This window comes from Macrobrachium rosenbergii, chromosome 41 (assembly GCF_040412425.1).
Source record: "Macrobrachium rosenbergii isolate ZJJX-2024 chromosome 41, ASM4041242v1, whole genome shotgun sequence".
In the NCBI taxonomy this organism is placed as follows: Eukaryota; Metazoa; Arthropoda; class Malacostraca; order Decapoda; family Palaemonidae; genus Macrobrachium; species Macrobrachium rosenbergii.
This window is the reverse complement of record NC_089781.1, coordinates 17,134,877-17,147,880: the sequence shown is the minus strand read 5'-3', so window position 1 is coordinate 17,147,880 and position 13,004 is coordinate 17,134,877. Positions and strand designations below refer to the sequence as shown.

Genomic DNA, 13,004 nt, shown 5'->3' with positions numbered 1-13,004 from the left:
ACCTCCTGAGGGTTTTCTTGGCCCTTCTTCATCAGGGCATCCGCCCAGTGGATGCCTTGGGACCTCTGGAGGTTTTCCTTGTACCTTCTTCAACAAGGCATCCACCCGGTAGGTGCCTTGGGACCTCTCGAGGGTTTCCTTGTGCCTTCTTCAGCAGGGCATCCACCCAGTAGATGCCTTGGGACCTCTGGAGGTTTTCCTTGCACCGTCTTCAGCAGGGCATCCACCCGGTAGGTGCCTTGGGACCTCTGGAGGTTTTCTTGCACTGTCTTCAGCAGGGCATCCACCCGGTAGGTGCCTTGGGACCTCTGGAGGTTTTCCTTGCACCGTCTTCAGCAGGGCATCCACCCGGTAGGTGCCTTGGGACCTCTGGAGGTTTTCCTTGCACCGTCTTCAGCAGGGCATCCACCCGGTAGGTGCCTTGGGACCTCTGGAGGTTTTCCTTGCACCGTCTTCAGCAGGGCATCCACCCGGTAGGTGGCTTGGGACCTCTGGAGGTTTTCCTTGTGCCTTCTTCAGCAGGGCATCCACCTGGTAGGTGCCTTGGGACCTCTGGAGGTTTTTTGTACTTTCTTCAGCAGGGCATCCACCCGGTAGGTGCCTTGGGACTTATTGAGGGATTCCTTGGGCCTTCTTCAACAGGGCATCCACCCGGTGGGTGCCTTGGGACATCTGGAGGCTTTCCTTGTACATTCTTCAGCAGGGCATCCACCCGGTATGTGGCTTGGGACCTCTGGAGGTTTTCCTTGTGCCTTCTTCAACAGGGCATCCACCCGGTGGGTGCCTTGGGACCTCTCGAGGGTTTCCTTGTGCCTTCTTCAGCAGGACATCCACCTGGTAGGTGCCTTGGGACCTCTGGAGGTTTTCCTTCTGCCTTCTTCAGGAGGGCATCCACCTGGTAGGTGTCTTGGGACCTCTGGAGGTTTTTCTTGTACCTTCTTCAACAGGGCATTCACCCGGTAGGTGCCTTGGGACCTTTGGAGGCTTTCCTTGTACCTTCTTCAGCAGGGCATACACCCAGCAGGTGCCTTGGGACCTATTGAGGGATTCCTTGGGCCTTTTTCAACAGGGCATCTACCCGTTGGGTGCCTTGGGACCTCTCGAGGGTTTCCATGAGCCTTCTTAAGCAGGGCATCTACCTGGTGGGTACCTTGGGACCTCTCGAGGATTTCCTTGGTCCTTCTTCAGTAGGGCATCCATCCAGTGGCTGCCATGGTACCTCTTGGGGGTTCTTTGGGCCTTCTTCAGCAGAGCATCCCCTGGTGGGTGCCTTGTTACCTTTTGAGGGATTCCTTGGGCCTTCTTCAGCAGAGCATCCACCCAGTGGGTGCCTTGGGACCTCTAGAGGTTTTCCTTGTACCTTCTTCAGTAGGGCATCCACCCAGTGGCTACCATGGTACATCTTGGGGGTTTCCTTGGGTCTTCTTCAGCAGAGCATCCACCCGTTGGGTGCCTTGGAACCTCTCTAGGGTTTTCTTGGTTCTTCTTCAGTAGGGAATCCAACCATTGGGTGCTTTGAGACCTCTCAATGGTTTCCTTGGGCCCTCTTCAGCAGGGCATCCACGTGGTGGGTGCCTTGGGACCTCTCGAGGTTTCCCTTTGTTCTTCTAGAGTGTGGCATCCACCTGGTGGGTGCTTTGGGACCTCTCGAGGGTTTCCTCGGGCTCTCTGTAGCAGAGCATCTACCCGGTGGGTGTCTTGGGACCTCTCGAGGGTATCCTTGGACCTTCTTCAGCAGGCCATCCATCCAGTGGGAGTCTTAGGACCTCTGGAGGGTTTCCTTGGACCTTCTTCAGTGGGGCATCTACCCGACAGGTGCCTTGGGATCTTGAAGCTCTTGTGGATTGCTCGGGCGGCCATTTGATCTGCTAAACTCTTCTCTCCCTAAGTTAGTTCCGGGGCTTCGGTTGTTGTTAGGATTTCGTCTGTGGTACGATCTAGTATCCTATAGTATAATTACGAAGAGGCATACATTCTAGATGATGCTAATTTACACACATAATACCAAATATATATAAATATAAATATATATATATATATATATATATATATAATATATATATATATATATATATATATATATATATATATATATATATATATATATATATATATGTAGAATCTACTGGTCACTTTTACCAGACACATATGTAATTCTAATAGCCCAATGCCCTCTTAACTTCTCGAATTCTTCGCGCTTTTTTGGATATGCTTGTAACTACGAAGCCGTAACATCCAAACACAAGAAATTGAAGTGACTTGTGATTACCGGTCGCGGGAGACGAACCCGGGTCACCTTAACCACAAGGAGGTCACGTTGCCGTAACTACGAAGCCGTAACATCCAAACACAAGAAATTGAAGAGACTTGTGATTGCCGGTCGCGGGAGACGAACCCGGGTCACCTTAACCACAAGGAGGTCACTTTGCCGACCTGACCGGCAGGAGACGAACCTCCTTGTGGTTAAGGTGACCTGGGTTGTCTCCCTGCGACCAAAGTCTCTTCAAGAGTGTTTGGATGTTACGGCTTCGTAGTTACAAGCATATCCAAAAAAGCGCGAAGAATTCGAGAAGTTAAGAGGGCATTGTGGCTATTAGAATTACACACACACACACACACACACACACACATATATATATATATATATATATATATATATATTTATATATATATATATATATATATATATATATATATATATATATATATATATATATATATAATACAACGAAAGAAAGATTCAAGATAGAAACACCTGGAATATGCCATTTTAAAAACCGACCCCAACCAGGGTTCACCTGAGAAACACACACACTATATATATATATATATATATATATATATATATATATATATATATATATATATATATATATGTATGTATATATATAATATATATATAGATAGATACATAGATAGATAGATAGAATCTCCTGGTCACTTTTTACAAGATATGTATATTAATGTAATAACCACAATGCCCTCTTACCTTCTCAGTTTCTTTACAGTCTTTGGATAACGTTGTCATTACAAAGCCTTAATTCCAAATGCAAGACTATGAAGCAATTTTGATGGTCGGGTGGGTAATGTGACCCCATTCTGATGTTCCGGATGCCAGTTCGAATCATGCTACGGACGTCAGAATTTCTTAGTGTTATTGCATTTAGGATGTAATGCTTCGTAGTGACAAGCATGTCCAAAAACTGTAAAGAATTCAGGAAGTTTAGATGGCTATATGGTTATGAGTATTATATATATATATATATATATATATATATATATATATATATATATATATATATATATATATATATATATATATATATATACATATATATACTTTATATATATATATATATATATATATATATATATATATATATATGTATATATATATATTTATGTATGTATATAAAGTAAAAAAATATATACATATATATGTATGTGTATATATATATAGAGGTAGTGTATTTTCCATTCGCAGTTAGTCGACTGCATCAGGGCTATTAAGGGTAGCAACCTCATCCCGAAAGACTTACTGTGAAACCGGGAGGTTAAAACCCTCAGGGGGATAGACGACATGCTTATGAGCTGTGTAGGTGTACGTAACGAGGTATATGCTGTGTAGCCTAAGCGTACGCACAAATAATATTGGTCAGAATAGCGACGGTGGTTGTGAGTAACCTTGGGGAACCCCACGGAAAAAAATTCAAAATTAGAAAAAAAAACAGTAAAAACAAAAGGAAAAACAATGATTCAGGGCGCGAGGGGATCTGTGCACACCCCCGAAAAGGTTAAAACGCCCCCATTGTCCCCAGACAGCCTTTTAGAGGTCCTCGTTTTTAAAAAAAGGAAACGACATTATCACTTCGATATTCGGGAGTTCAGATAACATTAAGGTTATGTCGTATATATCCATATTTGGGTAAATTTAGAGCCGCGTTGAAGTTTCGGCGAAGCAGGTCGTTTTTCATCTCTCTCTCTCTCTCTCTCTCTCTCTCTCTCTCTCTCTCTCATCTTTTTTTCTCCCGGCGTTGCATTTTCCTTTGCAAGCGCACTCAGCATTTTCTTATGTATTTTTCCTCTCTCTCTCCACATCTTTATTTTTATTACCCATCATCGCCTCCCCCCATCTCCCTCCATCGTTTTCCATCATCTCTCTCTCTCTCTCTCTCTCTCTCTCTCTCTCTCTCTCTCTCTCTCTCTCTCTCTCTCTGTTTACGGGACACAAAATATACTACCTCTCTCTCTCTCTCTCTCTCTCTCTCTCTCTCTCTCTCTCTCTCTCTCTCTCTCTCTTTATGAGACACAAAATATATACTCTCTCTCTCTCTCTCTCTCTCTCTCTCTCTCTCTCTCTCTGTTTACGGGACACAAAATATATTACCTTTCTCTCTCTCTCTCTCTCTCTCTCTCTCTCTCTCTCTCTCTCTCTCTCTCTCTCTCTCTCTTTGTTTACGGGACACACGAAATATATATTACGTCCTCCCTAGCCCTTGTTATGCGTTTAACTTTACCGTGTCTTATTATTTTTTTTCTCGTAGGCCTTAGCGTATTTCTTCTTTTTGTTTTTCCTTCATGTATCTAAATGTATGGAAGGAATTAATGTTTCATGAATTGTTTTTCATTGTTTAGTTTAGTTCAGTTTGTGAAGGAAAAATAAAACAGAATATTCTAGTTCTCAACGACCATAGCTGCTTCGACGGTCTAGCTTTGCCAAACCTATCAATCATTTGTATCCATTTGTTTCGAATTGGTCTGCGAAGTTTTCTATACCCAAGTCTTATTTATTTTTAAATGATTTACCTGGATATTTATTTGTTTTTTTTATCTGTTTTCATAGTTATTTATTTGCATCTGTTCTTATATTTATTTATGTATTATTTACTTATTTATATGTCTATTTATTTACTTAGTTACATATTTATTTACTTATTTACCTATTTTTATGTTTATTTTTATCTATTCTTATAAATATTTATGTTTTTTTACCTGTTTACTTATTTTTCTGTCTATTTATTTATTTAGTTACATATTTATTTACTCATTCCTATTTGATTATTAATTTATGTATTTATTTATTTATGTATGAATTTACTTGTTCATTTATTTACTTATCTACTTATTTATTTTATTTTTTATTTCTTTATGTATTCTTTTATTTATTTATTTATTTATTTATCTATGTATTTACTTATTTATATATATATATTTATTTATTTCCCTATTTATTTATTTATTTATTTATTGACGTACTTGAAATTATTCTGCCGTCAACAAAAACGGCAATCGCTCAACCATTCGAGTGGGTTTATCATTTTCCTACACCTTTTCTTCTTGCTATTTCAGCCAATTCTCGCTCGTGAGACGCTCTCACGGTATTCATTTCCTTGTCAAACGATTTCCCGGTATATGTCGCTCGTTTAATGACAGCTCAGTATTTGTCACGCGTCACAATACTGCCCCGGTATTTGTCGCAGTTCAAACGATAAACCGATATCCTTAACACGTCAGGAGATAGCCAGGTAATTGTTGGACGATGACCCGGTATTTTGGTATATATTTTGTTATTTTTTTAGTTTTTGAATATATATATATTTTTTTGCACGTTACAAATCGTTATTTGGAACCTCGACGTTGCTGGTCAGTCATTGCCTATCGCTGGAGATATTAATTTCTCGAATGAGAAATGAATTGGGTCGGTGGGTATTTTAATCTCTTGCCTGCATTCCTAAATATGTGTCTCTTCATAGGTATATTCACGGCTACGTTTATGTATTGCGCTTAATGTCTTATTTGATAAACTCCGGTACAAAAGGGTGGTATAAGATAATACTGATTATTTTTAAAATTTGGTGGTTGGAGATATTTTGTTGCTGTTGTATATTTGATAATTCTTAATGGTCCTTTTTATACAAGTTTTTCCTACCATGTTATTTTTTTGTGAGCACAATTTTTGTTAATTTTTTTGAGATTTTTACCTGAAGTATCCATTTTAGTTTCCTGTAAAGGAAAACTACTGTGCCGTCTTTGTCTGTCCGTCCGCACTTTTTCTGTCCGCCCTCAGATCTTAAAAACCACTGAGGCTTGGGGGCTGAAAATTGGTATGTTGATCATCCACCCTCCAGTCATCAAACATAAAAAATTGCAGCTCTCTAGCCTCAGTAGTTTTTATTTTATTTAAGGTTAAAGTTAACCATGATCGTGCTTCTGGCATCGATATAGTATAGACCACCACCTGGCCGTGGTTAAAGTTTCATGGGCCGCGGCTCATGCAGCATTATACCGAGACCACCGAAAGATAGATCTATTTTCGGTGGCCTTGATTATACGCTGTAGCGGCTGTACAGAAAACTTTCTTTATCGCATTTCTTACTTGTTATTTTTTGTGAGGACAATTTCTGTCAATTTTTTTTGAAATATTTACCTAATGTATCCACTTTTTCCTTATGAAATAATTTGAAGAAAAATTGTCTTTTGCATACTACTACTACTACTACTACTACTACTACTACTACTACTACTACTACTACTACTACTACTACAGTACAGTAGAAACCCCATTAGCCCGTTAGCTTTCTCTGTAACTCAAAAGTGAATGTTCGACGCCGTCTCAAACAAAGGAGATATTTCTTGAAAGTCTTTCACACTATTTCAGAGTTGATTCTACCTGATTCCCAACTTTCTCAGTTTTTCTGTTCCCTCTAACATCTAGTGCTCTCTTGCTCTTTTTGTCCTTCTGTGCTTCGTATTGTCTTTACATTAACGTCTGTTATCGCATCTCACGATGACTTATCTTTATATATCTTTTTATCAGGTTATCTTTATATATCCTTTTATCTGGTTCTTGTTTATATACTTATCTTTTTCTTAGTTGTTCCTTTCTCTGTTTTTTTTTTAATACGTGTTTGTTTAATTGTCGTTCTTTTCTCATTATTTTTGTTCATTAACCTTTATTGTTTGTTTAGTGCTCTCTCTCTCTCTCTCTCTCTCTCTCTCTCTCTCTCTCTCTCTCTCTCTCTCTCTCTCTCGTGTGCATTTTTCTGCCCCTCTCGTCAGTATTCTTTTGTCATTTATTCTTTCTGTTCTTAACTTTCATTTGGGCCCTTAACCATTGTCTGTCACCCATGTCTCTGCCTGCCTGTCTGTGTCTTTTTGTGCGTCTGTGTGTCTGTACTTGCTTGTCTGCTTATTTCCCTTCTGATGGAAAGCGCACTTTCCCCCTCGACTTAGCACTTTCTACCATACGCACTTTCTCCGCACCCCCGTTCAGCTCGCTTTGTGGAGACGAGCTTTCCCTTCTATGGCAATGGGCAATCCAGTGTGTCGTGTCTGTCTGTCTGTCTGTCTGTCTGTCTGTCTGTCTGTCTGTCTGTGTGGCGTCTCTGCTTGACATATTTTTTTTTAATATTTCTTGGATAATTTCCCTTAAGTAGTTTTTAGTTTTATGTAAAAGAAAACTATTGTGCCGGCGTTGTCTGTCCGTCCGCACTTTTTCTGTCAGCCCTCAGATCTTAAAAACTACTGAGGCTAGAGGGCTGCAAATTGGTATGTTGATCATCCACCCTCAAATCATCAAACATATCAAATTGCAGCCCTCTATGCTCAGTAGTTTTTATTTTATTTAAGGTTAAAGTTAGCCGTAATCGTGCATCTGGCAACGATATAGGATAGGTCACAACCGGGCCGTCTTTAAAGTTTCATGGGCCGCGGCTCATACAGCATTATACCGAGACCACTGAAAGATAGATCTGTTTTCGATGGCCTTGATTATACATGCACAGAAAATGCGAATGCGCCGAAGAAACTTCGGCGCATTTTTTTTTTTTTTTTTTTTAGAGAGAGAGTTGTTATTTTCACTTATATCTTTCAGCGCTTATTAGCAAATTTATAATTTTTGTTCACCCACTTTTCGGCACCTAACTTTCACTCACATTCAGGTATTTCTTTCAACACTTATATATTTTCAAATTGCTAATTTTTTACCCATTGTTCAGTATTTAACTTTCACACATAACCTTTCACTCACATTTAAGTAGTTGAGTCGTCATTCTGCACCTATTTTCGAACACATGAAACTTTTATTTCGATTCGCTTTCTCGAAGAGTTTAGCCTTTGATTTCCATTTGTCTTTGAAATATTCGTCGAGTCCTGAATATTAAAACTTCTATATGCCTGACTCTCTTCTTTGCCAAATGGTACCTCCTCCTCCTCCTGCCTCCTGACCATGTTTCATTTTTATATCCAAACCCACTTCCCCCGTTTTAGTCTCCTTTCTCTCTCTCTCTCTCTCTCTCTCTCTCTCTCTCTCTCTCTCTCTCTCTCTCTCTCTCTCTCTCTTTTATATTCCTTATCCTTAACCTCTCTTCCGGGAATTCTCCCTCTGTTTTCGGCTTTTCTGTGCGTAAATGGTGTTGTGATTTAAGAAGGCACTTTGCGCCCATATTCATATTTGCCTTCTCTCTCTCTCTCTCTCTCTCTCTCTCTCTCTCTCTCTCTCTCTCTCTCCTCTCTCTCTCTCTCTCTCTCTCTCTCTCTCTCTCTCTCTCTCTCTCTCTCTCTCCTCTAGTCGCTTTCTCTCTCCCCCTCTAGTCTCTCTCTCTCTCTCTCTCTCTCTCTCTCTCTCTCTCTCTCTCTCTCTCTCTCTCTGCCAGCTGTTTGCCTCTCCCCTCGTCAGCCCTCTTCCATCTCCCCTTCCATTGTTTCCCTTTCCCCTCTACACAAGAGAAGGCGTAAACAGACACAGAGGGTCTCGGGTTATCCGGAGAAGCGGACGTGACTACACATTACGCTTCGACAAGTTTTCTTCTTCCTGCTTCCTCCCCTCCTCCTCTGTAATGGCTCAGATCTTGGTGTAGGTCTTCTGTATTCTTCGTTTTGGTCTCTCTCTCTCTCTCTCTCTCTCTCTCTCTCTCTCTCTCTCTCTCTCTCTCTATCTATATATATATATATATATATATATATATATATATATATATATATATATATATATATATATATATATATATATATATATATATATATATATATATATATATATATATATATATATATATATTTCTACTTTATTGATACATATATATAAATGTATATTATATATATTTACACATATATCTTTCTTCTTTTTGAACTTGAACTACAGTTCTTTTGTAGTTTTCTGTTCTGTCATACATTATATACACTTATATATATATACAGTATATTATATTTATATGTATATGTATATATATATATATATATATATATATATATATATATATATATATATATATCTTTCTTCTTTGGACTTGAACTACTTTTCTTCTGTAGTTTTCTGTCCTTTCATACATTATATTCACTTTTTTTTTTTATTATAGACCTGCATAATTATGTTTGTCTTTTCACATTCTATACCAAATGTTTCACTTACTAGCCTGAGTCGTAAGATGATTTAGATATATGTTCAAAAAATTATCTGCATGTCTAAAGGATTATTTACATTCGTTGAAAATATATATTTCATACATACATATACATTATTTATGATATATATACACATATATGTATATGTATATTAATATATTTTACTTCCATTCTTATCCAGATTATTCACCAACATAAGCAAATTACTAGCAGTAATGGCCATAATCGTTGCAACTCCAGATAACAAACCAGACCTGTCAATCAGTCTGTCTTTCTCTTCCCATCTATTTCTCCTGCCATCTGATATTCCCTAAACGGTCCAAAACTTGTTTTATACAACAACAAAACCAACAACAGTGACGACAACAACAACAACATCTAAAATGCCTAAAATACCAGAGGTCCTTTTGTTCATTCCCGACTGTTAAGGAGACCCCGAGTCTTGTACTTCAGAGCCAATTCAAAGCGACCCGCCCTCTGCCCGAGGGTGGGTGTAACCTGTTAAGTAGGAGGAGGAGGAGGAGGAAGAGGAGGAGGAGGAGGAGGAGGAAAAGGAAAAGGAGGTGTAGGTGGAGGACCAGGTGGAGATGGAGGAGGAGGAGGTGGTGGAGGAGGTTGAAGTAGAGGAGGTGGAGGAGGAGGAGGAGGAGGTGGTGTAGGAGGATGAGGTAGAGGAGGTGGAGGTTGAGGTGGAGGTGGATGAGGATGAGGTAGAGGAGGCGGAGGAGGAGGAGGAGGTGGTGGAGGAGAAGGTGGAGGTGGAGGAGGATGAGGTAGAGGAGGTGGAGGTGGAATTGGAGGAGGTGGAGGTGAAGAAGGAGGAGGAGGGGTGGGGAGGAGGAGGAGGAGGTCCTCCTCTGATTCCTTTTAACACCTCACCCTCCAGGGGTCCTCAGATATCATTTCATGAGTACAAAAGACCTCCTGGGTTCCAGGGACACTTTCGTCAAGCCCCCTGCGTAAAACGAGCCTATTATTATTATAATCATTATGCATTAATATCCTCCTTCTCCTCTTCCTCCAGTCCTTTCAAGATTAAGAAAATGAATATATAAATAAAATTAAATAATTAAGATTTGTGATGGGAATTTTTACACTTGAATATCTTCATATGTTCATGACTGTATGTGATCCTTCCCCTCCACCCCTCTCCCTCCCCCTTCTCCCCCCTTTCATCTCCCCAACACCTCCCCCTCTCCCTCCCCTGTCAAAAAATAAGGGTAGGATTTTACACTACATATCTCACACGATTCCACAGATTAGGTAAATGAATTTTTGCTTTTTATCAGACTCGTTCATTTATCATCTTGGGTTCATGGGAATTTTCTTCTTCTTCTCCTACTCCCCCTCCTCCTTTATCTTCCTCTTCTTCTTATTCGTCTTCTTCTTCTTCTTCTTCTTCTTCTTCTTCTTCTTCTTCTTCTTCTTCTTCTTCTTCTTCTTCTTCTTCTTCTTCAGTTGGTGACGGCCTTAAGAATAACAAAGCTATTAAGTTCAAACTTATATTAGTTTTTGAGAGCAAAAGTTCTTGACTTCTTGAACGGCTAGCAATAAAGATTCGCAGTGTGTAAATGGTAAGGATGATAATTAATGTTTGACTATTCATATACGATGTATGATTGTGTATACAGTATACATACACACACATTTATATATATATATGTGTGTGTGTGTATGTATATGTATACACACACACATATATATATATATATATATATATATATATATATATATATATATATATATATATATCATTACCTCGTCGAGACCTTCACGCATTTAATTATATTATGATCATCTCTCGTTGTGGGGAGTATCGACCATTATTCTGGAGATCATGACTCTTGTTTATTTTTCTTAATTATTTTTCCTCCTTGTATAAACACCGAAGATACGATTCACTACAGTCAACAGACGACCTGTTACACCATTCCCCAATTATAGGTCATGGGAGGTAGGTTCAATCAGAGAGAGAGAGAGAGAGAGAGAGAGAGAGAGAGAGAGAGAGAGAGAGAGAGAATGACATAAACTATGTCAAATAAATGAATCCGTGAGGCTCTTAAGCCCAGAATATAACGAAGAATCAGATTAAAGGTAATATTTAGAAGAAGAAGAAGAAGAAGAAGAAGAAGAAGAAGAAGAAGGTCAACAATCATCCATAAATAAGCTGGGAAATATTGACGCGAGGTGTCAAAATCCCTGTGATAGATTAGAGGCCGCCGAGGAAAATAAATATTTGCACCTCTTAATAGAATACAAACGCAAGAGTTGCGATCCTTCTGGCTAAGAAGAAGAAAAAGCAACAGCATTTTGAAAGTTCTACTCTCGAAAGTTCCGTGAAGCAGCAGCAGCTTTTTTGGAAGTTCGACTTTCAAAAGTTCCGTGAAGCAGCAGCAGCTTTTTTGGAAGTTCGACTTTCAAAAGTTCCGTGAAGCAGCAGCAGCTTTTTGGAAGTTCGACTTTCAAAAGTTCCGTGAAGCAGCAGCAGCTTTTTGGAAGTTCGACTTTCGAAAGTTCCGTGAAGCAGCAGCAGCTTTTTGGAAGTTCGTCTTTCGAAAGTTCCGTGAAGCAGCAGCAGCTTTTTGGAAGTTCGTCTTTCGAAAGTTCCGTGAAGCAGCAGCAGCTTTTTTGGAAGTTCGTCTTTCGAAAGTTCCGTGAAGCAGCAGCAGCTTTTTTGGAAGTTCGACTTTCAAAAGTTCCGTGAAGCAGCAGCAGCTTTTTTGGAAGTTCGACTTTCAAAAGTTCCGTGAAGCAGCAGCAGCTTTTTTGGAAGTTCGTCTCTAGAAAGTTCCGTGAAGCAGCAGCAGCTTTTTTGGAAGTTCGACTTTCAAAAGTTCCGTGAAGCAGCAGCAGCTTTTTTGGAAGTTCGACTTTCGAAAGTTCCGTGAAGCAGCAGCAGCTTTTTTGGAAGTTCGTCTTTCGAAAGTTCCGTGAAGCAGCAGCAGCTTTTTTGGAAGTTCGTCTTTCGAAAGTTCCGTGAAGCAGCAGCAGCTTTTTTGGAAGTTCGTCTTTCGAAAGTTCCGTGAAGCAGCAGCTTTTTTGAAGTTCGTCTTTCGAAAGTTCCGTGAAGCAGCAGCATTTTTGGAAGTTCGTCTTTCGAAAGTTCCGTGAAGCAGCAGCAGCTTTTTTGGAAGTTCGTCTTTCGAAAGTTTCGTGAAGCAGCAGCAGCTTTTTTGGAAGTTCGACTTTCAAAAGTTCCGTGAAGCAGCAGCAGCTATTTTGGAAGTTCGACTGTCAAAAGTTCCGTGAAGTAACAGCAGCTCTTTGAAAGTTCGACTTTTCGAGAGTTCCATGAACAAAGATTTTGAGTCCGGAATTCCTTTGAAACGTATGAAGCCAAAAAGAATGTATTCAGTTTTTATTTGTTTCTTAAAAGTTCGGCTTTCGAAAGTTCCGTGAAGCAACAGCAGCTCTTTGAAAGTTCGATTTTCGAAAGTTCCATAACCCAAGATTTTTAGTCTGGAATTCCCTTAAAATTCGTGTGGTCATAAAGCATGTTTTCCATTTTTATTTATTTATTTTTTTTTTGTTAACGTTCGGTTTTCGAAAGTTCCGTAACCAAAGATTTTGGAGTCTGAAATTCCTTAAAATTCACCCATAAA

General features: G+C 39.5%; 2 protein-coding genes across 8 annotated transcripts in view; one reads left to right on the top strand and one right to left on the bottom strand.

The window, feature by feature from the left end:
• The window catches only part of LOC136826688 (uncharacterized), a 413,156-nt gene that overhangs the window by 60,149 nt on the left and 340,003 nt on the right, over positions 1-13,004 (top strand). The window lies entirely within an intron of this gene.
• LOC136827041 (uncharacterized) lies at positions 9,863-10,708 on the bottom strand. The gene is made up of 2 exons (XM_067084789.1): positions 10,694-10,708; positions 9,863-10,282 (listed from the first exon to the last, which is right to left on the bottom strand). Exons 1-2 carry the CDS (start codon positions 10,706-10,708, stop codon positions 9,863-9,865), a joined length of 435 nt encoding a protein of 144 aa, XP_066940890.1.